Genomic DNA, 26,457 nt, shown 5'->3' with positions numbered 1-26,457 from the left:
AATTATATGATACTTATATATCCTCCTCACCAAATTATCTTTAGCCATGTAATATTATATTTATTATATATATACATCTATATGTGTGTATAGTACAGTAATGTGGATACCACTTCTTAACCTTAAGAAGCTCTTAACCTCTTCTCATAGTAATTTATTTTCAATAATTTTTTTTATGTTTCTATATAAATGAGAAGGTTCTTTATGAAACTGCAAGGGATAAAATGTATAGATTGTTGCTCAAGGCATAATGAAGTGCAATTTGTTAATAAATCGTGTTTCTATTTACATTTTTATTATCAAAGCTAACTATTCAGGGTACTATGTCTTGGAACTGTGAATTTGCTAAGCTATATGCTAAATTTAACTTAATAACCATAAAATGGAAAGAGCATTCTAGGTCTGATCCTGCCACTACACCCAGTGTTTTGACCTCTGAAAGTCATAGAAACTTCCTGTTTTTTTTTCAATTATTCTTGTTACATCAAAAATTATTGAAAAAAAGAAATCAAACAAACAAACAAAAAACCCTCTACTGCCTAGCCTACTCAAACTCTCTGACATTTTAGACTTCTTGAAGATCTAAATGGCTATTTTTAAGTAAATGAAACCAGGTGAATACCAGTTCAACTTTTGTTATCATCAAATGCTAATGCATATTCAACGTGTAACAGGAAAGTAAATGCATGTTTGTTCAAAGTCCACATTTGGAAGAGTACCATAATACACGTGAACATCCATCCAATTTCTGTAAAATCTATCATTGATGAACACTTTCTATACACCAGACAGAGTTCTAAGGATTTTCCATATTTTATATTTTAACCCTCACAAGTAACAAAATAACTTGGTGAACATTATTATTGTGATTTTACAGAGAAGAAAACCAAGAAATTGCAGGTGGAGCTACATTAGCAAGATCACAGAAGCAATAATTCATGAGACTGGGAAGAAAACCTAAGCCAGACCTTTAAATATAATTCTAATGGAGCTTTTTGAGCAGGCTGCACCTACACTCTTTAATTCTAAAACAGAACAACGATGAAACAAAAGCATCACCAGTGTTAAATGCCAACATGCATAAAGCTGAATTATGTAGTTAATAGTTAAAATACCTCCAAGACTAATGGAAGACTTTCTTATGTTCTAGAGCCATTTGTTTTTTGTTTTTTTTTTTTGCTATCCATCCTAGCTGTGAAGGGTCAGCCAAGCAACTACTAAATTTGCAACTACTAAATTTACAAAGTAAAAATTGTACGCAAAAAATGTTTTTTACCAATTAATTTTACTCAATACTAACCCAAGACAACGTGTATTCTTAATGAATATAATTTCAATTGGTGTCATGACTAAACCTCTTTATTGGAAGACTCCTTTGGAACCAAAAAATCCCCATGTTCCTGAATAGAAAATTTTAAAGTAAATGGTACAAGTTATTGGTTTTACAACACTAATACAGTATAATAATTATAGAAAGTTTACCTAAGAGTACAGAAAATCAAGAAAATTAGAATTCTTGAGTCAAGATACACACTTATATAAATAATTGGAAAACGTTAGAGAGAAAATTCACTACATAATTGTCTGTGGTATAGTAGGAATCACAGGTTCACACCCTGCTGTCACTATCTGTGTCACCTTAGACAAGTCTCTTCATCTCCTAACTGCTTTTCTCTTATTGATAAAAGTGTTCATAGCAGCATTATATACAACAGGTAAAATGTGAAAGGCAACCCAAGTGTCCATTGATGGATGAATGAAAAGCAAAATGTCAACTATATATACAAAAAGGAAGGACATTCTGACACGTGCTACAACCTGAAGGGATTGAGGACGTCATAAGTGAAATCAGCCAGTTACAAAAAGACAAAAACGAACACTGTATGATTCCACCCACATGGGGTTCTTAGTCAAAATCATTGAGGCAGAAAGTAGAATGGTGGTTGTCGGGTGCTGGGAGGAGGGGGACAGGGAATTAGTGTTTAACGTGTATAGAGTTTCAGTTGGAAAAGATGAAAAGGGTTATAGAGACGGATGGTGGTGATGCGTGTGCATTACAAATGTATTTAATACTATTGAACTGTTCACCTAAAAATGATTAAGATGGTAAATTTTATGTTATGTTTGTTTACTACAATAAAAAGGGGGAGGCAAGTCAATGGATCAGTACGGAGATTAAGGTATTATATGGTGAAATGTTTTGTAGACATACATGCATGTAGTGACCCCTTCATTTTGCCTACTCATCACTGCTCTTCCTTCTGTAAATGGAGCTGCCACTAATCCCAGCCTATGTCCATCTGTATGTTTGCAAGAAGAGAGCATTCCTCTAACAAATAGTTCAGAACCTGTTGTGTGCCAAGCCATGAGCAAAGGATCCAGCAGTGGTAACGGAGGGATAATATGTGGAAAAGATAAAGAAACAAATGTCTTTTTTTGGGGGGCGGGTAGGTAATTTCAAAAAGTGGCTACTGTCTATCGAGTAGTCAGCAAAGCCATTAGGGAAAGATGACTTTTGAACTGAGAAACCTGACTAACAAGAAGGACACAGAAGGAGGGCCTGAGTGGGGAGCATATTCTGCTGAGAGGAAGTAAACAATAAATACTCATCTTCTGTCATAAGATCAAAGAGGTAGGCAGGCGCCTGCACATACGGGGCTAACAAGCCATGGAAAAGAGATGAGATTTTATATTTATACTAATGGAAAGGCACTGGGAGTCTTTCAGCGAGGGAGCACCGTGATTCAATTTTTACCACGCAAAGATAAGGTTTCCTGGAACCTGGTCTCCTGGCCACAGTGTCATGGTTGAGGGGTACAATGCAGTCCTTTCCCAGAACTTTTGAATCCTAGATTAGGAATGTATCAGGCCAACCCATTTTGAAGTGGCTGAAGCCTGAAGAGGGTATTCACTGTGTGTCCAGCTATGTGGACCAGCGAAGCCGAGTAAGGCTGCCTAGAGAGACACAGACAGGTGCAGAAAAGACAGATGGAGAGAATCTCTGAGACTCTCTATCCCTGTGGCCTGGTCATATTGTTCTCCTTGGGTTCTGTGAGGCTTCTCCCCAATTCCTTGCTTTGATTAAGCTAGTTCCAAGTTGGTTTCTCTTATTAGAGGTTAGATGTGATCATTATTGATGTTATTGTAGTTGTGGGTTTTATCAAAAGTTAGCAGTCTGCATACACTATACATTTATATCTTGCAATAACTCTTTGGTGTTATCATTTAAAGAAACTAAGAACAATGAAGCAGGTGCTCAAATGACAGCCCAAAGAAGGGGGGGGGGGCTGATTTCAGACCCACGTTTGTCAGATTCACAAGTTTCCACTACCACTAATCACCACTGGTGATTTCCATCTGTAACCCAGACCAGCCTGTGGTAGGATGGGACCCGACAGGCATAACGCGAAGGGCAAACCACCAGCCCGCAATGAACTCTTGGCCCCAAAATGGCCAATGTTGAAAACAGAAGAACACTGAGATGTTTATCTTCCAGGGTAAAAAAAATGTAAATCAGTACACAGGTATTGACTTGCATTGGGTCAAGTAGGTCAATTGGGTCAATTGGACCCAATGCCTGTGTCCCTTCTTTCAAAATGGTGCGTAGTCACCTGAGAGACAAGACTTACAAAGATGACAAATAAAAAATGAAATGTACAAGTGATTACCAGATTAACAGGTGCTCACAATACATGCAGGAACTAAAAAAAAAGGCAAAAAAATGTGACAAGACCTCACAGAGGACTTTCTGGTAGTCATGGAGGCTACAAGCTGGAAGTCACCATGAGTTGTTTTATATTAGTACAATATTTCAGTCTTTGCCCTATAAGATTAAATATTTGACTTGAATTTATCTTATACTTTTCAAAATTGTTTCAAGACTTCCCTTAAGTTAAGGAGACTAACAAACTGATTTTTTTATTGGGACATAAATACACTTGATCACATAGGTTAAATACTGCATTTATTACTACATGCTGGAAAACATTACAGAGTTGAAGTTATAAAATAACAAGTAAAATATCCAAAACTGGTGCGATTTTAATTCTTTCCCACATAAATAAAGCATAACATAATCTATTGTAGACAAACAAGTGAGTATTGAGAGCCTAAAAGTTTTACTAAGTAAATGTCACATAAATTCATGGAATTATAACTATTATTTTCTTCTTTTTCACCAAAATGCAAGTGATACAAAGACTGAATGTTTTTATGATGGTTGTATTTTTACTAATATCTTATCTGTTTAAATATTAAGAGTCTTAATTGAACAAGAAATAAACTAAACAGAAACAAAGAGACCTATGTTTCTAATTTATAGGAAAGCATATGACAAAGCAATTTACATAGATAAACAATGATAAATGACCTAACAAGTTCAGTTATAAACTGAAGTATCACTGTAGATGGATGCATATTTATACTCCACATTAGCATTTCTGCATGTCTTATAAAACGATTTTCATTAATTCTGCATTTTGTTGTTTTGGCCTTTGCAATACATTACAAAATTAAAGACAGATAATTTAAGAAAACACAAACTAACTACCTTATGGTGTGTCTATAAATATAATTAAATTATCAGAACTTGACCTAAACCGTGCCGTTTTTATCTTTAACTTTCTTCCCCATTCATTCATTTCTTATCTCCCTTCCTCCATCTCCAAAAACACACACACACACACACACACACACACGCTGAGGACATGGAACAATGTTCCAATTACTAAGAAAAACAAACTTATAATCTATCCTGAAAGATAGCCTACAGATAAGAAGGATTTTTTGGTTTTAACTTTTGTTCTCATTTCTTTCTTTTAATTTCAAACTTGCATAAGCCTGATTTTTTTTTTTTTTTTAACTTCAAACTGGTCAGGAATGTCTTGCTGGGTAGCATATTACAGATGATAATAATCACTCCTTTTAAACTCTTCTAACAATTTTATAAAGCAACTGTTGATAAAAACTCCTACTCACCTTGAAGGCAATTATGGACAAAAATAAATACCTCTTTTATAAGAGTTTGGCATTTCTTACTGAGAAGAGAGTTCCAAAGTTTTTTTTTTTTTTTTTTAAGTTTACTTATTTGTTTTGAGAGAGAAAGAGTGCACACAGGCTGGGGAGGGACAGAGACGGAGAGAGGGAGAGGATCTCAAGCAGGCTCCACACTGTCAGCGCAGAGCCCCATGCAGGGCTTGATCTCACAAACCGTGAGATCATAACCTGAGCCGAAATCAAGAGTCAATGCTCAACCAAGTGAGTCACCCAGTCTCCTGGAGTCTCAAAGTTTTTATGAAAAAAAATTTTTTTGGCCCTTCCTTCCTCGGTTTCTTATACACAAATAACTGTTAGATTTGCTCACAAATATTTATTGAGTGCCTGCTATATGCCAAGCACGGTTTCAATCACAAACATTAATTAATTAATGTTTGAAAACAGCCACAAAAATTAATTACAGTGAAAAAGAACATCCCTCTTTCCTCACCTTATGCATTTGATTCCTGGTCTCCCTATTGTTAAAAGAACAATGAAGTCATTACTCCTTTTCCTTCAGGGTATGATGTTGGCTTAAAATTTTTAAAATGCCTGAAACTTAACAAATTGCTTTAAATACCCTTTTCTATAATACTATTTATTATTAAATAGTATTATTTAGCTATTTAATAGCTAAATTATTATTTAGCTATTATTTATCTTGCTTCAACTGTCTTACAGCCCACACTTAACTGATAAAATAAAGGAAACATTCATTTTTTTCTGCTGCTACTTCTTAAGACGAAATTCTCTTTGTCTTTATCTTATTCGAGAGATTTCACAGATTTAACAACTTGAGGTTACATAGATGTGATATCATCTAAGCCTTCATTAAATTTTTATTAGATATAGCAGCAACCTTCTTACATGTGATATAATAAAGGGGTCCTTGAGTCAAGTTGGATTTTGGAAGAACTATGATCATCTTACCAAAGACAACAATTCTAACATAGCATATTATATTTATAGCACACTTCTACTCCCAGTCGGCCTGCCTATCTACCAGCCACTTCCCTCATACCTATGGGCAGGCTCAAATCCCCAACTCTAGAATAACTCTCCCTTGTCCCCGTGCTCCCCTCTGGCTACTTCCTCCCCATCACTTCTTTCCCAGCCATGTTTTTGTTTTTGTTTTCTTTTAAGATTTTAGTTTTGTCGGTATTCCCACTTCCTCCACTCACCTTTACCACTTATCCTACTGAAATCTGGCACGAACTGACCCCCATTCACCCACCCAAACCACTCGTACTAAATTCCCAGATGACCCCTCCTTGCCAATTCCAGTGATTTGGCTTCCCCACCCTCTCCATGTTGCCCCTTCTCATTCTCCCCCCTGGGCTCCTTCCTCCACTTATTCTTCCCAGACCACTCTCTAGGACTGTGATCTTCACCTTCTACTCCTATTTCTCCATGTTTCTTGTCTGGCTTCCACCACCACTTATATACTGATGATTCAACATCTTAGTCTCATCCAAGACCTACACGTGGTAGAGCTGATCTCTCTACCGTGATGCCCCAAAGCATTTCAACGCTCAACATGTTTAAAGCTGAACCCATTTTCCTATTCCCTAACGCACCTGAAAACTTCTCCCCTCATTGGAAGCCTTCCTCACTTTCCATTTTTATTAATCCAGCAGTTTCTAAATCCAGCAGTCTCCAGGTCTGCCCTTTCCTACACACTTTTCATACCAACAATAGAGACCTTTCTAAAAGACCTGAGTCTGTTATTCAGCTGACAAAAGTCTGTCACTGGCCAGCTGACACTTTCATGACTGAGACCAACATCTTTCTATGGTAGATGAGCCCTTTCTTAGTCTTGCTATTATCCTTTCCCCACAGGCAACCACATTTACCCAAAGAGTGCACGGTTTTCTGCTTCCAAGTTGTTCTCTGTTTGGAATGGGTACCCACCTTCTCCACCCTCCTAGTGCTCACATATACTTCAAAGCAAGACTGAAACAAACTTCTCCAGGAAGTCTTCCTTGACCCTCTAGTCTCAACTTTCTCTGTTAAATGCGTGTGCACGCACACGCACACACGCACACACACACACACACACACACACACACACACACACATTCTCTTAGCAAATAGTTAATTTCCTATTTTCAATACTGCACAGTAACCCCTACCTGGCAAGGTCTTTATTTTTTATCTTTACAGCACAATGTTTGGCACATAGAATATATCTAGTAAATGTTCGTCAAACAAATAACTCTTCTGAGAACTAAATTTCACCATCAACTCCAACATCTGGCATATTAATTTTAATTTGATTCAGTCCTGTCATCTTGAGACAACGATAGAGTAAGTCAGTTTCTTCTAGTTTAGGAATTAATACAATTGGATAATGGGGACATCTTGAAAAATAATATTCATTTCTGATAGCATTAGCAAAAAATGGGCAAAACAGTATTAAAATGGTACTCTAAGCACTATCCACTACACACATATGGAGACAAAATGAACATCGGTTTACCTTTCTCTTTATTCTCTCCCAGCCCCTCTTTGGTATTCCTATTGCTCTGCATCGATAAATCCTATACCTTCACACACCTTCACACTCACACGCACACACACACACCTGCACACACACACACACACACACACACACACACACACACACACACACACTGAGTGACTTCTTGCTGTTCTTGGTCTAACCAGGGACCATGTCTGTCCTAATCTGAGCAGGAACACTGTAACTATCTCTTTACTACACCCGTTCTAAGAAGGTTGCAAATAGAAAGGATGTGGGTGACCATGGTCCTTCCTTTGGATACTGACATTTCCCAAGATATACTATCTAAACACAAAACATGACTCTAAGCTAACAACCACTAACACATCAACTTAGGAGGCGTAGTACATGAACAAAGAGTTGTTCCATTGCTCTCCAGTAACACCATGAGTGCAGCCACCTCTATAGCCCATATACACAGGCCTGGCCTCAACTAAACCACCACTGACCTCTGTATAGCTGCAAGAAAAAAAAATACTAAGTATGACATACTCAGAGGACTCTAGATTTTTAAAGACTTCCATTCATTTCTTCTTTGGACATTTCTTATCTCCCATTCACTGATGAAATCTTAGAGTAGCTGTCTTGCTCTTACACATCTATTGCTTACTTTTTCAGATAAATTCACTAAGACACAGGTAGCATTTGGGGCCTCTCTATAAACAGAACGTCATCATGCAAAAAAGTTAACTTGTCGTCCAAGGGAATTGTGTAATCTCATATAGCAGCTTATTTATTCCTAGAAGCAAGTATATGAATGAGGTCAAAGTATTGTTTTCTTGTGTCGGTGTAGATGACACAGCAGAATTTTGTTTTGTGTCCTCAGGCCAGGCCCAGAAGGGAAAACTGTTTTGGGGAGCTTCGTCTCATTTTACACAACATAAGTTTGTTAAAAATAAATTCTTTGAGTGTTCTTTTAATGCATGTTTTATTGGAATAATGTTCTTCAAATCCAAATCGTGCCCTAGGCTATCATGGAGTGAGGGGGAGGCTTCTGAAAAATAGCAATGCTTTGCATTCCAAAACCTAGTCATGCAAGTCGAAGCCTGTCGGAGGTGCAGCCTGTGTGCCATTTAATGTTCACACGGCCGTCAAAAATGCTAACTGGCTGTATTTTTTCATAAACCTGCATCAGTAGTAATGCCCGTGATGGTTACTAAACCAAAGATGATATGATATTATCTCTGGCAGTGTGAAACATGGGTACCCCAATAATTAATATTTTAAAACTATTAATGAAAGCCTCCTCAGGCTGCTCACCATGCTGCAGAGAATTCTTGCCTCGCTCTGCCTTCCTTTTTTTACTCTTGTTTACATTTGTCTCTCAATTTACTGCTTCCATACTTCTTTATATTTCTATGGTAACCTTACCAAACCATTAGAGAACAGAAATTTTTCACCAGTCATTATGACTGGAGTAGACGGCTAATTTTATTCCCTTATTACAAATGAAGAAAGGAGGTTTCAACGGTTAATATTCTTGTACAGAGTCATCCAACTGATAAATGGCAAAGCCATGGTTTGGACCAAAGCTTTCCTGGCATCAGAAGCATCCTCTAAGAACTAAAAGGCAAGGGAATGATGTCTTTTCCAGAGCCTGTCCCCCACCTCCATCCTGCAAGCCCTCCTCTGGCTTTGCTGCTCCAGTGTAGATCAGGCACTGGTTTGTCCCCTTGTTACGCTCATGCCTATCACAGTCATCCCACAAGACTCATGCTATGTGTGTGCTCGTCTTCCCCTGCAGATCACCTTCCTGAAGTATAGAAGCCATGTTTTATTTTTACCTAAAACAGTGAGCTATGAAATTAAATTGATTGAATGAAAAACATCCTCCAACTGAAATTTTCCCATTGGAAGAACAGCTGAACTAATCTGAAAATTAGGTGATATGAACTTTATAAAGAGATTTCAAATCGTCCTATGAAAATGTCATACATTTTAAGCACACATCACACTTAAGTGGGGATATGGTGGTCCCCAACTTAGGTATAAAGAATATGATTTAGAAGGGCTAGGTTTCCAATTAACATATAAGAGCCTATTTTACTTTCACCAGAGGCATCAATATAATCCTCCCACCCATTAAAAAAATTATTGATTACTTATTGGCTGAATGAGTGGATGAATGAGTCAATGCCTTCATTAGAAGTAAAGCAGATATTAGTGGGCTCTACTCAATAAGTTAGGCAAGAATATTTAAATTGAAAACCTACCATGCACTGAGTGCTATGTCTGAAATGTAGTTTTACTCTTTTTGTTTTATTTCAAAATTCTTTTTTTTTTTAATTTTTTTTTTTTAACATTTATTTATTTTTGAGACAGAGAGAGGCAGGGCATGAGCAGGGGAGGGTCAGAGAGAGAGGGAGACACAGAATCCGAAACAGGCTCCAGTCTCTGAGCTGTCAGCCCAGAGCCTGATGCAGGGCTTGAACTCATGGACCGTGAGATCATGACCTGAGCCAAAGTCGGACGCCGAACTGACTGAGCCACCCGGGCGCCCCATATTTCAAAATTCTTAATGGTCTGGAAAATCCCAATAAAAAAGTATTAAGTAAAAATTAAATAAGTATTGGCTGTAGATCAGCTATTGCCTACTTAACGTTTTTGTTTTGTTTTGTTTTGTTTTTCTTTTTTTGCCTCTTAATTCTAGGTACAGATTAATGGACTAACAAAAGCTATGATGTGTCACCCATTAAAGAGTTAAGGCTTCCTCTTTTCTATTGCCTGGAAAGTTTATCTACATCCACAACAAAATAAAATAATAAGTACAGGGCAAATGAAAGACACAAAATAAAACACAGAAAGATTACAAAAATAAGATCCAGGTAAGAGAATTTAATGTGCAAAATGAGAGAGGAACAAAATATTACCTGAGAAAACCAACTTGAAGAAGCTATTACAGTCACAACCTTCCACCTGATGTCTGAGATTTGAATTATTTTTAATAGTTACCGAGATAGCACTCCACCAAATGAGCTTATGTTGAAAATTCATTTAACACATATGTCTTGAGTGCTTTCTATGATACACCAAGCAATATGAGATTGCCAAGAAAAAAAAAGGAAAGGAAAGCATGGTTCCAACCCTCACGGAGTTTACAGTTTAGTGGGAGAAATAGTCACCCATCAAATAACTATTCAAATAGCAACATAATTTTTAAAAATACGTATTTACTAACACTTTTCAGGGGCAAGTAACCAACTTCAACTCAAAAACTGGAATTTTCTGGTTCATGCTATTGGGAAATCTAAGACTGCCTACACATGGCTTTAGACTTTTATCTTCCCAATGCAGCAACCCCCAGGGGTGTTTAAAAACAAAACGGAAACAAAAACAGAAGTGATCAACATGAACCTGGAGAGGTAAGCCAGGACCAGATTACTGAAGGCCTTGACTTTTTCCCTTGACTAAAAGGGAAGGTTGACTGACTTGATGTCCATGACACATGGGTACAACGAGTACTCACCTGAACAGGTGATGAACTGTCTTGGGGGAGCAAGACACCTATGATAGAAGCTCCAAGGAGAACCCCAGAAGAGTCAGAGAGGACATTCCTAAATGATGGTAAGGTGCTTTCCAGTAGAACGGGGAAAGAGACATTGAGCAGAAAATATCGGTTGTCCACACCATAAAACTAGTATGGAATACAGAAAGAACTTTGGACATGTTTCTAGAAAAAAAATAAAATAGACAAAGGTAATGAAAATGTGCCTGGAGAATAGCAAATATAACTTGTAGAGAACACAAAGGATGCTGACCAAAACCGACGTAAACTTCACCAAGTGGATCCCATTTGGAAACTTGAAAGGAGTTAACTCACATTACTGAGTCCAGAATTAAGAGATATCTTAGACCCTTTTGTTGAAAAAATATTTAAAAGGCTGCCCAGTGATTTGTATCTGGAAATCTTTCAAATATCTAATCTTAGAGAGTATTTCCTACTTTGCATCTTCAGCTTTGAGATAGCTGGAAAGCTGTTTATGCAAATTTCATGGTTCAATCTCTAATTTTGATTTCATTCATTGTTTAACCATATGTTTCTTTTAAAGTATGGGATTCCCTCCAGAAAGGCAAATGAACCAGTTTTAATATTTTTTTCAAAAAAAAATCAAGTTGCTGGTTTATAAATAATTAAAGTATTAATTAATAAGTATAATTAACTAAAAGTATCATCATTAAAGTATCTGTTCTCCCTAGCTTAATAAATGACTTGATCATCCCTACACTATCATTTGTAAACAAACTCTCAATTCTTCATAAATGCATAAGTTCCTTTATGCTGAAGTCACTCAATCTCTGGCTTGTACATATTTTACTCATTGATATGTAAATCTGAGGCATGTTAAATTATGATTTAGAAATTCTTCCCAAAGAAATATGGAGAAACAAGGTAGGAACAAAATTCTTTGCCCAAGTAATAAATCCAAACAAATACAGTATATCCTATAAGTGGAACACTAACAAGATTCTTTTGTTGAACAAATTTTCAAGGACGACTTCCTATTCTTGGAGCTAGTGATTCGGTGGTGATCAGTCACATATGGCCTTTCACCTCGGGCAGCTTACAGTCAAATGCAGACAGGACCACACTATTGATGATAAGTGATATCACGAGGACGTGTAGAGTGCACTTTGGTGAGGCATTTGTCTCAAACTAGGAGCTGGCAAACAAACACTAAAAGAAAATTATTCGATGTGCCAAAAATCAAATCCAATACGAGACCTGCAGGGCAAATAGCCAAGGGGAGGAGGAAAGTGTGCTCCAAGAAGGAAAGGCATGTGCAATTTTCCAAGGGGATAGAGTGTTGGGAAATTGGTGAGCAGGAGGCAGGAAGTGATAAATTTGAACCCAGGGAGGGAAGCCAGGACAAAATTATCGAAGGCCTTGCCTCTGGTGTGAAAGCAGTAGGAAGGCAGGAAAGCATTTTCAACAGAGGAGTGGCATAGCCAGATTTGCATTTTAGAAAGAGCTTTCAGGCTGTGGAATGAAGAATGGATTCCAGCAGGACAATTTTGGAGGCAAGGAGTGAAGCTGTTGAAGTAAAGTAGGCTAGGAAAAATGGTGGCCTGCCGGAGCCAGAATAATGGAACTAGGGAATGGAGAAAGGCAGTCTGGAGTCAGACATCAGTGCTTAGTTTTAGAAAAATTAGCTTCTTATTGGCTGTGCCTAGTTTACAAACCACTCTCGTAAAAACAGTTGGAGAAAACTGACATTGCACAAGTCTGACTTCCTGCATCAAGCTGTTTTGCAATGTCCAGACAATGAGACTATAATCTGCAGGATGACTTTGAATCATTGCTTGTTTTTAAAAATATCTAAAATGAACAACAGATGTTAAAAAGATAATGAAGGCTAAATAACAAAGAAATAAAACAGACTGCCTGCCTTGTCAGTTGACTCCTGATTAACAAATATCCACCCCAGTACGCATGAGTGCAGAGCAACAGCCAGTTTTAAACTGTGCTGAGGTAGAGATGCGGTTAGGATTTTCAACTCCAGCAAATTGTAACCACTTAATTTATAAACGCCTGTAGTCTAAATAAAATCATAAATCTATTATCTTTAAATGGTAGTAATTTGTAAAGTGCACTTTCTTTCGATGTAAATCTCCCATGAAATTGATATTAATTAGCTAAAGAGCAAACATTAAGGAGTACCCTAAATGCAGGGGCTTTTACCATTCTCATCAGAGCTGTTTCTTAGGAAGCAGCAAACCTACAGTCTTCCCTGTAACTGCTCTGCTGGTCTAGAGATGGGTTACTGAAAGGGACACTGTGACAATGTCACAGTTATTTGCCTAGTGCTTGCCCCTCGTTTGTAGTAGTTTCCAAGAAGTTAGGAATTAATATTCTTTCCCTCAGTTGAACTCTTTATTTCAATTAACCTATGGTTTCTACCTGGATTTCCTAAGAAACAATTAGAATGTACCATTAGCTTCATGATGCGATCAGGAAAACAGCACTAGCCCTCCATCTAAGGGCATTGTTTCAACTAAAAAAGATCGCTGCCAAATAGTCACTATTAACAATTCGTTAGGAGGTTCCAGGGTACTTGTTCTGGCTTTTACGTGTTGTAGTAAAGAAATTATATCGTCTCCAAGTTGTTTAGAAATCGAAATCTTTACTAAATGACTGAGATTTAATGTGATTTCAAACAAAGTCCAACAGAGGATTTAGTGAAAACTGAAAAGTTTATTCCAAATAGATAGTGGAAATGCCAAGAGTCTTCTAGAATACCCATGACACTTCTGAAGATCAAAAACAAGAAGGACAGGTTGGCCCAGCCAGATGTACTTATTATAAAGCTAAAGTAATTAACATCCTGCGATATCCACACAGAGATAATTATCAGGGGTCCCCCCCTCCCAGCCTTCATCTTTGAAGTACTTAATCTTGGACGGTCTAGGAGGGCTTGTCCTAGGCACTATCTTTCATAGTACAACATACGTAAGCCAAATAACCCATGAATTATATCTTTAAGTATAAGCTGAGTAACCCCTGCATATGAACATGAAGACAGATGTATGTAAGGATATGGGTAGCAGGCTTGCTCAAAATTTCTCTGATTGATCGCCTGCACTGATTGATGGAAGATGGACAAATCAATGGTGGGGAAATAGCTGGAAGACTGGATAAATCAATTATGGAAAAATCAGGACCAACACAAATGCATGTGTACAAAACAGCAAGTGATGATGTTATTATTATTATTATATCAAAGTGATGACTTATTACACAATTCAGCCTCAACCAAAATTTTTTTACAACACATTCATCAGTATTTTTGCAAGTCTTGCAGTATTAACAGATGTTACCACAATATTCTGATATAGGAAATATTTTAACACAGACTTCATGTCAAATGAAATGCTTTCATAAAATTCATTTAATTTGAATTAAAGAAATTTAATCTGAATAAAAGACATTTTTAAAACTATGTAAAACTTTAAAACACAAGTTATAAATCAAAACAGATACAAATATACATCACCCAAGATATGATATCCTATGATGTTCAATAAGCTATGAAAATAAAACATGAAGCAGTATCTTTGTAAATACAGCGAGAATGCTTTCAAACTAATATGAAATGATATTTTTTAAAACAAAAGTCAACTTTATTTTTTTTAATTTTTTTAACATTTATTTATTTATTTTTGAGAGACACCAAGAGAATTGAGTGGGGGAAGGGCAGAGAGAGAGGGAGACACAGAATCCGAAGCAGGCTCTAGGCACTCAGCTGTCAGCACGGAGCTGGCACAGGGCTCCAGCTCATGGAGGGCAAGATCATGACCTGAGCTGAAGCCGGACACAACCGACTGAGCCACCCAGGCGCCCCAAAAAAGTCAACTCTATTTTTACAGGACATCCAGAGTTTTCAAATCGGTATTAAAATACTCTTTAAACTTTTATTGTGTGAACAAATAACTTCAAATGACTCTCTCTAGTCCCACTCCTAACAAACAAGAACCAAAGAACAAAAATGCAAATACATACTGTTATGTTTCATCATTCAGTTTTTGTTTTTTAGTTTTTCATAGTTCAAGTACGTATATACAGTATACTTTAATTTTAAACATAAAACTATGGAATAGCAAAATAATTAAGAGGTTGATTTTCTTTTTAATCAAAAGCTCAGGGCAGGATTCCTTTATTTGTTTTTAATTTTTTAATGTTTATTTTATTTTATTTTTTAATGTTTATTTTTGAGACAGAGGGAGACAGAGCACCAGTTGGGGAGAGGCAGAGAGAGAGGGAGACACAGGATCTGAAGCAGGCTCCAGGCTCCGAGCTGTCAGCACAGAGCCTGACATGGGGCTTGAACTCATGGACTGTGAGATCATGACCTGAGCCAAACTCGGTGCTCAACCAACTGAGCCACCCAGGCGCCCCAGGACAGGATTCCTTTAAAGAGTAAGAATCCACACGCAGTAAGAATATGATTCAGTATACCAAAAGTCATTTCCCATACATTTTTCCATGAATATCTCACAGTGCAGCTTTCAGAGATGTACTGAAGGAAACGGACAGCAGAAGGAGGAGGGGGACAGTGCAGCCGAAAGAAGTCAAGCACAATACTGGACTTGCTCCCCCTGCGCCTGCAGTAAGGTCAGTGGGCTCTTTTGACCAAACAAATGAACAACTTACCAGTTAAGTAATCAGATTTGTTGTGTCAGTGCCAGCTATGGTCTGTTTCGGGAGAGAATTAAGCAAATATGCATAATAGAAATACACCCTAGAAGACCATTTCACATCTTGAAAATCATGATTATTTGTGAATTTCATATTCTAAAGTGACAAGTTCTGCCTCTATCTTGCTTCTCTTTTAGGGTTTAGGGAAATCATCATTTTATTGCATGTTCGGATTATGGTTTCAGAGAGAAAAAGTCGGGAGCTAACGTTACCACCAGATCCATGTACAAAATTAACAACTGTGTTAACTCAAAAACTACTACCTAAAAAAACATCAGTGCCTGCTGAATACTCCAGATTCCAAGTGGACCAAAGAAAACATCATCCTTATGGAAATAAATAAGGATGTACTTACCAAGCCTCATGCTTAAAGAAAAGATGCCAGCTTTATTTACACTTCTCCTATCACTGACCACTCCAGGGAGTATGTAGAAAATTGACTTTTAAATATTCTGATTTTTATGCAGTTTATCCATAGGGCAAATTCTTGACATTCTTTCTGTATTCTCAAAGCCTTGGTGAGCTAAGCACCTTACCTACGGGATGAGACCTTGAGCAATATGAATTCTAGGAAAATTTTCCAATTAATTAGTGAAAAATAATAGGAGAGGAGAGGGAGGAACTCAGCAAAAAGACTCCAGAAAAGTAAAACGGAAGTCATCCTGCAATCCTCTCAGCAAAGCCACAGGCCGTTCTCTACTCTAACATCTGAAGCAGAAGCAGTGACTATCGCCCGATTTTAATTTAGAAGAGGAGAGCTACCCGTGCTCGCATCTGTTTGGATGACCTCCGGAGGAAGGGATTACAAATCTAGATTTCAAAGAAGGCCACACAGTCCAACTGCATATTCAGATCTGCAGTCTTTAACAGGCTATACTAATTCCAAACAGGTCCCTGAGGAGAGCTCAGATTCTATTTAAATACCCAAATCTGTACCATCACGCTCTATCTCACCACCTGTTTAATTCACGAGGGCAAATAAGAACCTGCCAAAGAACAAATACAAAATGAGTTCAAAGTCCGGGTACCACATAATGTAGAATATTTTATATTCTGTTCTTTCCTCAGATATTATTGTGCTAATTTGACCAGGCAATACGTGACACAAGAAAGAGGGGGAGAAACTGGCTTAATAAAAGCATCACTACTTAGTCTGTCATTCTTCAGGAACTTCCTCAGTTGAACAGAATCATTGTCTGGAGGATAGTGAGGGAAGACATCCCGTGCGAACCCTAGTGAAGAAGAAAGACTTCTCAGAGCGCAGTACTGTAAAGAGATAATTAAAGCTTTGAGAAAATGTGCTTGGGATAAAGGCAGAGGCCTGGAATTAGTCAGATTAAAAGAAAGCTGAAAAGCAACTTAGTAATATACAGCTTTACATAGTGCGGTGATTACTTTTTATTTACTTATTTCCCATCTCTGAAACAGAGACAAGACAAGATTTTAAGTGAGTAAAGTTGGACAAAAATAAAGAAGGGTAGGAAAGAGAACGGGTCGCCTGGGTGGCGCAGTCAGTTAAGCGTCTGACTGTTGATTTCGGCTCAGGTCATGATCTCACAGTTTGAGCCCCATGTTGGGCTCTGTGCTGACAGGGCTGAGCCTCTCTCTCTCTCTCTCTCTCTCTCTCTCTCTCTCTCTCTCTGTCCCTCTCTCTGCCCCCCCCCACATGGGCTCGCACGCTCTCTCTCTCTTTCCCTCTCTCAAAATAAATAAATAAATAAATAAATATTATTTTTAAAAAAGGAGTATGAAAGACAAGATGGTAAACTAGTCCACAAAAATTGAAGTCCAGAAAGTATATATACTTGTTGGAGGGAAGCTACAAATTGTGCTCTGAGCTTTCAGGAAACCAGATTTTAAAAGGTAATGCATCTGGTCACTATGCATCATGTCCAGAAAATAGAAACAACCTGATTCAGAAGAACAACTCTATCTGTTATTAAGATACAAGATTTCTCTCCTTTTCTCTCTCCCTCTCTCTCTCTCTCTCTCTCACTGCCCTCACCTACTGGGGGAGCAGACACTGCAAAATGCACTGCATGGTGCCACCAACACCACCAAAACCACCACCATAACACGTTTTATAAGATCACTTTATTTATTTATTTTCTTATTTATTTATTTTTAGTTTTTTAATTAATTTATTTTTACTTTGTTTTTTTCAAAGGCCTCCTTCAGTGTAGGTTAATGGCATGAGGCCTGAGCACAATTCAAGAGTAATTTCACAACGAACTAAAACTGTTAAATTATTTAATAGTGTTCACCTCTGCCAAAAATACATCACCATTATATGTCTATATGTACATATAGGCATATACATTTTCATATATATATGCACACATATGTGCACACATATACACAAACGCACGTATTGTATTTAAAGGTGTTAGGTTAAGAACATGAGTAAAAATTCATTCAGAAACCAGAAGTATAATTGAGTGACAGAATAAACTTTTTAAAAGTAAAAAAAACCTTAGTGAGGTAAAAACCTTAATAGAAGGTTTAAGGTAAATAGTATCCACCACAAGCATTATGACAGTTCAGCAGACCCCTGGATCCTACTCTCTTGTTTTAAACAATCAGTTCTGCAAAACCTGTCTGTATATTCATTTCCAACTTATTGGTGGAAAAAGTCATAAACAGGGAAAACAAGTACTTTTCAGAAGTCTCCCAAGGTGACATTCAAACCAACAGTCCAGCTTGAACTACCATTCCATTCAGTCCGGCCAGTTCAACAGCTATTTATTGCATGCCTGTGTGGGAGATGCCTTGGGGGATCCAGAAGCGAACGGACCATGACCCTACAGAACACGATCTATGGTGTAAGAAAGTATATGAAAGAGATACAGAAATGGAATGGAGGGAAACAACTCTTCCAATATCAAGCAGATTCAAACAAACGAGTGCCTTTAAAAAGGTACAGAAGTTCCCGAGGGTTCTGAGATGGCACATCCTTTTGTGAACTGTGTCACTTGAGATAAAAGCCTGTAAGAAAAAGCAGATGGACCAATGGAGACGCAGGAGGGAAGAAGGTGAAGGAGGAAAGGAAAAGAGGTAATAACACAGCACCTACTCAGGGGAGATCAAGGAGCCTCAACTGGTGAGAGTGTTCAGAAACGGGGTGGGAAGGGAGAGCTGAAACAGTAGGTCCAGGCCACATGATAATGATCTTGGAGGCCATGGTGAAGAGACAGTATTTAATGTGGTAGGAAACCGCTCAAGACTTCAGATCTCATGATCACAGCTGCTGATCAACTCACTAATCTTCATAAATATTCCGCTTCTACAACAGGAAATATCTTTTAGGAAGCAAAAAAAACAGGGACAAAACTAATTGAAAAGAATCCACGTTGTCTACTTCTCTGCAGGCAGAGAAGAAGCCTGTTTGGAGCAAATTAGTATCTTCGGTTACTAAGTTTTACTCAAGTACTTTCTACTTGATAAAAATCTGTTTCTGAAGATCAAACTTAACAAATGCATAAACTGTCCTACTTATAATAGCTTCAAATCTCTGTGCAGACATCCATGAACTAAAAATCTTATTCATCCTTAGGCTTCAATTTGTATCTGTTCTCTAAAAGAAAAAAAAAACTCTCACATTTTGTGTTTTAAAAAATTTTGTATGGAAACACAAGTCACTGATTTATTAAAAATCAACCTAGAGGAGCGCCTGGGTGGCTCAGTCGGTTGAGCGTCCGACTTCAGCTCAGGTCATGATCTCGCGGTCCGTGAGTTCGAGCCCCGCGTTGGGCTCTGGGCTGATGGCTCAGAGCCTGGAGCCTGCTTCCATTCTGTGTCTCCCCCTCTCTCTGCCCCTCCCCCATTCATGCTCTGTCTCTCTCTGTCTCAAAAATAAATAAAACGTTAAAAAAAATTAAAAAAAATAAAAATAAAAAAAAAAATAAAAATCAACCTAGAGCTCTTGGGTGGCTCAGTCGGTTAAGTGTCAACTCTTGATTTTGGCTCAAGTCATGATCTTGCACTTTGTGAGTTTGAGCCCCGCATCAGTCTCTGCCCTAATAGTGAGGAGCCTGCTTGGGATTCTCTCTCTCCCATTCTCTCTACCCCTCCCCGTCCCAAAATAAAATAAAATAAAATAAAATAAAATAAAATAAAATAAAATAAAATAAAATAAAAGTCAACCTACCATTTGTTCATTAATCTGACCCAGGTCTACTTTATAGAGGATATTCACTTGATTAACCTTCTGTTATAATTTTCTCTTCCAGTATATATGCAAACAGAAAATTTATACTAATGACAGTATGTCTCAACAGAGATACTCTCATACCAAACTCCACAAGTTAGTAACATTTCAAACTAAGTCTTTTAACTCCAATGAAAGCAGAAAATAATAGAAAAATATCCCACTAGAGAAACAACTAAAATAAATGTAAATGACCTGCTAAAAATAAACTATTTCCCTCCAGTACATAGCAATATTAGAAAGTTTAAATAGCAAAAGTTCCCTGGAGTCCTAAACTATTTTTGCTCTCTATATAGTGGTATTGAACTTCCTTGTTGCATTAAGTCACATTTAAGAGTAATAACCAGGCCAAAATAACTCCATAATTTTAGGCCTTTTTTCCCTATTTATATTTTAGAAATCTTCAAGACATTAACACATCTTTCTCCTTTGACACAGTTAATAAACTGTTTTTCACTATAGGATATAGGAACAAATGTATAACAATACAAAGAAGATTTCCGATTTCTAGAATTTAGAACTATTCTAAGTTTATTTTTCTCTAAATATTGGTGTTGATAAAAACTATTTAATATGGCATATACTTTTCATCTATGTGTAGATTACATTCAATCCTAAAGATAAATTCATTACATAATGAGCTTTTCACTGTAAGAGAGAGATTTGAAAGCTATGTTGTTGAGAATTCCACAATAATTTGCTAGAAACCTCCAGCATTGATACAAAAGAAGGTATTTGAATTTTTCCACTGTACAAATACACCACAACAATGTATTCAAAGTATAGATCTTTATGGGGTGCCTGGGTGGCTCAGTTGGTTGTGTCTGACCTCGGCTCAGGTCATGATCTCGCCATTCGTGGGTTTGAGCTCAGCATTGGGCTCTGTGCTGACAGCTCAGAGCGTGGAGCCTGCTTCAGATTCTGTGTCTTCCTCTCTCTCTACCCCTCCCCCACTCATGCTCTGTCTCTCTCTGTCTCTCAAAAGTAAATAAACATTAAAAAAAATTTTTTTAAGTACAGATCTTTACATGTAGAAGGTGCTATATAAATGTTGAATGAAAAGTTAATTTCAATGAACATGGGAAATAAAAACTAATTATTATAAATTGCCACTCATTTACGTGTGGTAAGCTGAAATGTCCAAAACATACTGAGCATAGGAAAAACAAAGTATTGAAGATCATTAATCTGAGAGATTTGGGAAAGAATGGGAATAGGAGAAATTAGCAGTTCCTCTGCCCTCTGGTGGCAATAAAATCAACTGCAGCATTTTCTAAAGTAATACATAATTAAATGTCCCTGTTATGAAATCAGATTTTTTTCTCCTGTGTCAAAATGTCTGTGATAAAAATCCTGATTGCTACATGGCAAATTTCAAGACTGTTGGGCTCTTTAAAATTTTTCCCATAGTGATATTTTAGCATGTTTACAAAGGAAATTATTATTTCTTCTATTTCATTGCTATATTGTATTTATAGGAAAGAAAATGTAACCATTTAACTCCAAGATTACTCAAAAACTGTATGTAGACTGATATCCAGTAAAGAAGCTACTTCAGTTTGCAATAAATCTCCAAAACACTTACCAAGAAATTTAAAACTATTCATTTTTTACTCAATCCTATAAAAATATGGGTCTCTAGAGTAATTTTCCACCACAGGTACTAGTTTATAATTAGTTTATAATACCTGTACATTTATGTTGGGCAATTTAGGTATTTTGTAATCCCCACAGCTTTTAATTATCTGGCCAATTGCAGAGTGAATGTTCACTCATCCTCAATTTGATAACTTAGAAATGTATACATATTCTTTTCTCAGTAACATACCATTAATGAAAGAAGTTCGGAAAAAATAAACATCTGCTGATCTTTTTTTTCCTTCTGTAAATGCATTATTTACAGAAATTTCAAATAAACAACTTTGGAATCCATTTTGGCATACACGTCTCTCTAACCTCCTTTGGGATGAATTGTTTTCTTTAAGCATTTACTTATTTCATGAATGTGGCCATACCATATCAATATCATAGGGTAAAAAAGTCTTAGTGTTTTTTTTTTTCAACCAATGAAATGTATCAGACAAACAAGATAATCTACTGACATACCTAGTAAAGAACAAGCTATGTCCATCTATGCAGAACAAAACTATATGTGACCAAGACAAATCAACATCAAGAAAACTGGGGTTTTAAAGTGTTTCACAGTTTTAAAAGCGTTGTCATCATGTTGCCCCCTCCTCCCATCCCACACACCCTTCCAATCATAAATTGGAGCGCAGAGTCAGAATCTGTGCATTCTCTATAAGAATTTACACCAGGGGCAGAGACAGTGTTTTTAGCTGATTTCTAGGTCTCAGATTGGTGAATTTCATTCAAGGACTTTCTCCAAGATTCACCTCACTTGGAATCCCCAGGTGACCTCGGTAAGCTTCCATCTGCGACTTTCATGCTTGACATTTGCCGACACATGTATACTTTCTGAGGAATCACTTACCACCACCACCACCACTACCCCAGACTTCAGAATTAAAACAAAACAAAATCTTGATTACGCTCATCAGAAAGTTTGTGTTTTCTTTTTTTCTCCAAGTGTATTTTGTTCATTTCACCTCCTCTCCCAAGTCTAACCTGAGTTCACAAATTTCTGCCAAGGTTCTCTCTGCCTGCTTCTTCACCTTCTTCCTGAGGGGCAGAAAGGGTGAGCAGGCACCCAGTTCTCAGAGGGCAGGGTCGCGGGAGGCACCTGAAACCCCGGCTTAGCTCCCAGCCTGCAAGAGCCAGCGGGTCGCGGGCGGGGTGTTGCTACGCCGGCTCCGCGCTGGCCCCGGGGGCGCGGCTCCCGGCTGGACGCGAACCTGGCTGGCAACGACCCGGAGCCACCACAGGGTAGATGCGAAGGCCGGGTCTCCGCGCGGGGGCAATGTCAGGGCACTTGGACGAACCCCGGACGCGTTCAGGCCTGTCTGCGAAGGCGGCCGGTGGAGGACAATGGGGGCAGGCATTGGTCTCCAGAGGCGCGCCCACCCCATTTCTGCCACCTCCTCCGCTCCTCGGCGCCGCGCCGCACCTACCCCGCCCCGCTTCCAGAGCCCGTTCAACCCCAGACTGCGAAAGGGAACTAAGGTGGGGATCGCGTGGGGTAGAAAGGTGCGGCCACAGGAAATTTTCTACAGCTGGGGGGAACCCTGCAATCCCCAGCTGCCACTACGTCCCCCACCCACGGCCCCCATCACGCACTCGCTTAGTTTATCGCGGCAGCAGAGAAGCAGGAGGAGCCAGAGAGGAGACTTCCCAGAGATGCCAGTTCTGGGAAAGGTATCTACAGAAGGTTTGCTCTTACACACCAGAGCCCTCTCTGGGCGACTTGGGGAGACAGTACCACCCCCTGTCGCTCAGGTGAAGGAAGCCCGAAATCCTCAAGAAAACCTCCAGTCCCCTTCTCTAACCAACCCCCTCCTCCCCATTCGGAAAGCCCAAGTTTACCCGAAAGCAATTGCAATAACTTTCCCAAGGGCAGACAGATGAGGTGGGGTGGGTTAAGAATGGAGGGGGGAGTGCCAGCGAAATCTTCAGTTGCGCAAAAAAATCAACAAGCTAAAGTGCATCTTACCATTGATTTGGTTTCCAGGCTCCCCTTCAGTGAACTGAAAACGGTCCATTAAAAAGTGGCAAAGTAACACAACTCCTGCAGCGGCCAGGTCTGCCCTCGGGAACCTCGCCATGCCGCCGCCGAGACCTCCCTCCCCCTCCCCGCCAGTCCTTCCCAGGCGCCGGGTGCTTGGAGGCTCCGAGTGGGAATCGGGACGATAGGGACGCTGGGGCCAAGCGCTGCGGACCGGTCTGGCTGAACCTGGAGGCCTTTGTAAATTTCGATGGGATTTCACACTCGGGAGCTGGGAAGAGGAAGGGAGAGCGAGGGGGAGTGCAGTCCTCTCCGGACCTCCGGGTCTCTCTTCGCAACTTGCCACAACACTCGCAGCCCTCACCCCAGACACAGGACACCAACGGCGGGGAGGAAAGGCCACTTGCAGCCGGGGCTCGCAAACTCTCGGTTCCGCACAGGCAGCGCCACCCGGGTGCCCGCAGACAGTGACTTCCGAGCCCCCGCGATATGCTCCACTGGGTTCAAAATAGATCTAATTCCACAGCCAGCGCGGCTGCCTCCTCCAAATCCAAGAGGGCTGTCGGCTCACAAGGAACTTTCCCCAGTGTTGGGATGGCCCTGGCGGGAGGTTTGGGTTTGCGGGAAGGGGGTTAATGTGGGCTGGCGAAACCCCTCCGACAAGTTTTTCTTCTTTTCTTCGCCCTACGCAGGGCGCGCGTCCTTTCTCGCAGCCAGAGGGATGGGCAGCTCTAAAGAGCTGAGCCCAGTGAAGGCTCAGGCTGCAGCAGTCTAAGGTCCGAAGCCAGGAAAAAAAAAAAAAAAAAAAGAGAAAGAGAGAGAGAGAGAAGAAAAAAAAAAAAAAAAAAAAAAGAAAAGAAAAAGAAGGAGGGGGAGGAAGAGGAAGAAGAAAGAAATGGGGGGCGGGGGAGTCAGGCCAAAACCTATCGGGAAAGGGTTCCTCCTGGCTAAGGAGGAGGTGGCCACAAGCCCCACTGAGCCCCGGGAGTTTGGTGGCGGAGGAGGCGCCGCCGCCGCCGCCGAGCTCCCCCGCGCTTCTGCTCCACACTTTGGGGAGGGAAGGCAGCTTGCAATTTGCCAGATCTGCCGCTGCACCCTCCTCCCTCCTCCCTCCCCCCCGCTCCTTCAGGCTTCTCCCACCTTCCTCCCCGAAACCAGCAGCTAGCACCGACCTGTCCAATGGCTGCACTTTCCTCGGGGCTGGCAGTAAAGTCGCCGAGAGATTAAGCCGGAGGAGAAAAGCAAGGGGGAGTGAGAGGGCAACTCCAGCCCTGCGCGCCCCCAGCAGCCTACTGCCCGGAGAGTCGGGAGAGAAGGCGAGAAAGGCGAGCGAGCTAGGAGCCCAGCGCCCCGCTGCACCTCCGCGCCGCCGGGGCGCCATCCTGCACTCGGCTCTTGCCCTTTGCAGCCACACCAGCGGCGCCTTCGCCCACCTGGCCTCCAGGCCTCCTTCGCGCGGGGCTGCGGAGGGTCTTAGCCCCCCGCACGGTACCCAGCAGACACAGACGCTGGCGGGGTCTCCCTGGGCGCTAAAGGGTTAATTACAGTTCGCCATTCCCGGGAGGACGTTTGTAGCAGTTGGGGTGTGAAGAAAGCAAACCCGAGTGAGTTCTGCTACTGACCCCGAAAAACCCCTTCGGACCCCAGACCCGCGAGACCGGAGGAGGAAGGTAGCGCGCGACAGCGTGGTCCCGCTGCCGCTGCTGCTTTGTAAAGTGTCCGCCGGAGGGAAAGCGAGAGTTTAAAGAAACAGGAGGCCCATTGAATTTCCTACGGGGGCTTTTAACAGGCATTCGCTCGCTAGTTTGGTTTTTGTTTTTTCAGCTCCAGGATGTGCTTCAGCCTTAACCCTTCCCAGCCCTCTCGCTAATTTACATCTTACTTCGCTTAACCTCATTTTAAAGGGACAAATACAAAGAAAAATGGAAAAGCATTTTGGTTAAAAATACAGATTCTTGAACCAGATTGCCTGGATTGGAATAACACCTCCTCCCACTAAGTGGCCAAGCCTCTTCGCAATTACTCTCATAGTGCCTCAGTTCCTCATCCATCAAATGGGGAGAATTGTGGTAATGCCCTTATAAGGTCGTATTGAACTCAATGAGTTATTACTATAAACTTAAAGAATTGAAAACAGTGCCTGTGCAAAGTACATGACTTTATGTCTCTTAAGAGAGACAGGAGAGGGAGGAAGTCCTGAATCAGTGGAGAGCTTGCATCAGTGTTCTTAAATTCAAAAGTCTTTCAGTCTATTCTTGCCCACCCTATTCCATGCTCTGAAAAGTTTATGGATGCTATTAATGAGCACTTGTGAAAATGAACAAAAGCAACCTAATTCAAAACGGAGTCAGAGGCGATGAAGGCAAGGGTTCTCACCACCTATCACTTTTGCAGCCTACTTCACATACCCCAGCAGTTAGAAGCTTACTTTACTTACCCTAGGAGGATAAGGAAGATTTTCTCCTTGCCCAGAAATAACCTAGAAGAAAAACCACCACCACTCAGCCAATGAGGAGCTGCAACCCTGAACTCTTCCTCTCCTCCAATAACCCTTCCTTCAAAACAACCAAATCCCTCTTGTCCTCTCCAAAGGCAAGCCCTTCTCCTTTGTTCTTCAGACTTGCCTATGGTTTGTCATAGCAAGCATGTCCCAAACCACAGTTCCTCTACTATTCCTAAATAAACTTGTCTTTGCTGGTTAAATAACTGGCAATTTCATTTCTAAGACTGACACGCCTTAATTTTGTCACAAAACCCACTGGAAGTGGGTCTGGATAATTAAACTACTCTGCTAATTTGATACAAAAAGAATGGCTCTCCGATGGCTACTTAGCTAGTGAGAAGGGAAACAGGAGGTGTAACATGTTTTTCATAATCCA

At 39.9% G+C, this 26,457-nt stretch overlaps 1 protein-coding gene across 2 annotated transcripts in view; it reads right to left on the bottom strand.

Moving 5' to 3' along the window:
- The window catches only part of PLXDC2 (plexin domain containing 2), a 445,690-nt gene extending 420,835 nt beyond the window's left edge, over positions 1-24,855 (bottom strand). The window contains exons 1-2 of one of the 2 annotated variants that reach the window (XM_047865279.1): positions 24,751-24,855; positions 23,567-24,349 (exon numbers count right to left, since the gene is read on the bottom strand). In XM_047865279.1, the coding sequence (XP_047721235.1) occupies positions 23,567-23,678 (112 nt within the window). In that variant the 5' untranslated portion in view covers positions 23,679-24,349; positions 24,751-24,855. Of the gene's footprint in view, positions 1-23,566; positions 24,514-24,750 lie in introns of those variants that run through there. The other variant, XM_047865278.1, reaches the window with a different exon arrangement.
- Positions 24,856-26,457: the final 1,602 nt, after the last annotated feature.

The sequence above is a fragment of the Prionailurus viverrinus genome, chromosome B4 (assembly GCF_022837055.1).
Source record: "Prionailurus viverrinus isolate Anna chromosome B4, UM_Priviv_1.0, whole genome shotgun sequence".
Lineage (NCBI taxonomy): Eukaryota > Metazoa > Chordata > Mammalia > Carnivora > Felidae > Prionailurus > Prionailurus viverrinus.
Note: the sequence above shows the minus strand (reverse complement) of the source record. Positions and strands in the feature narration are given on the sequence as shown.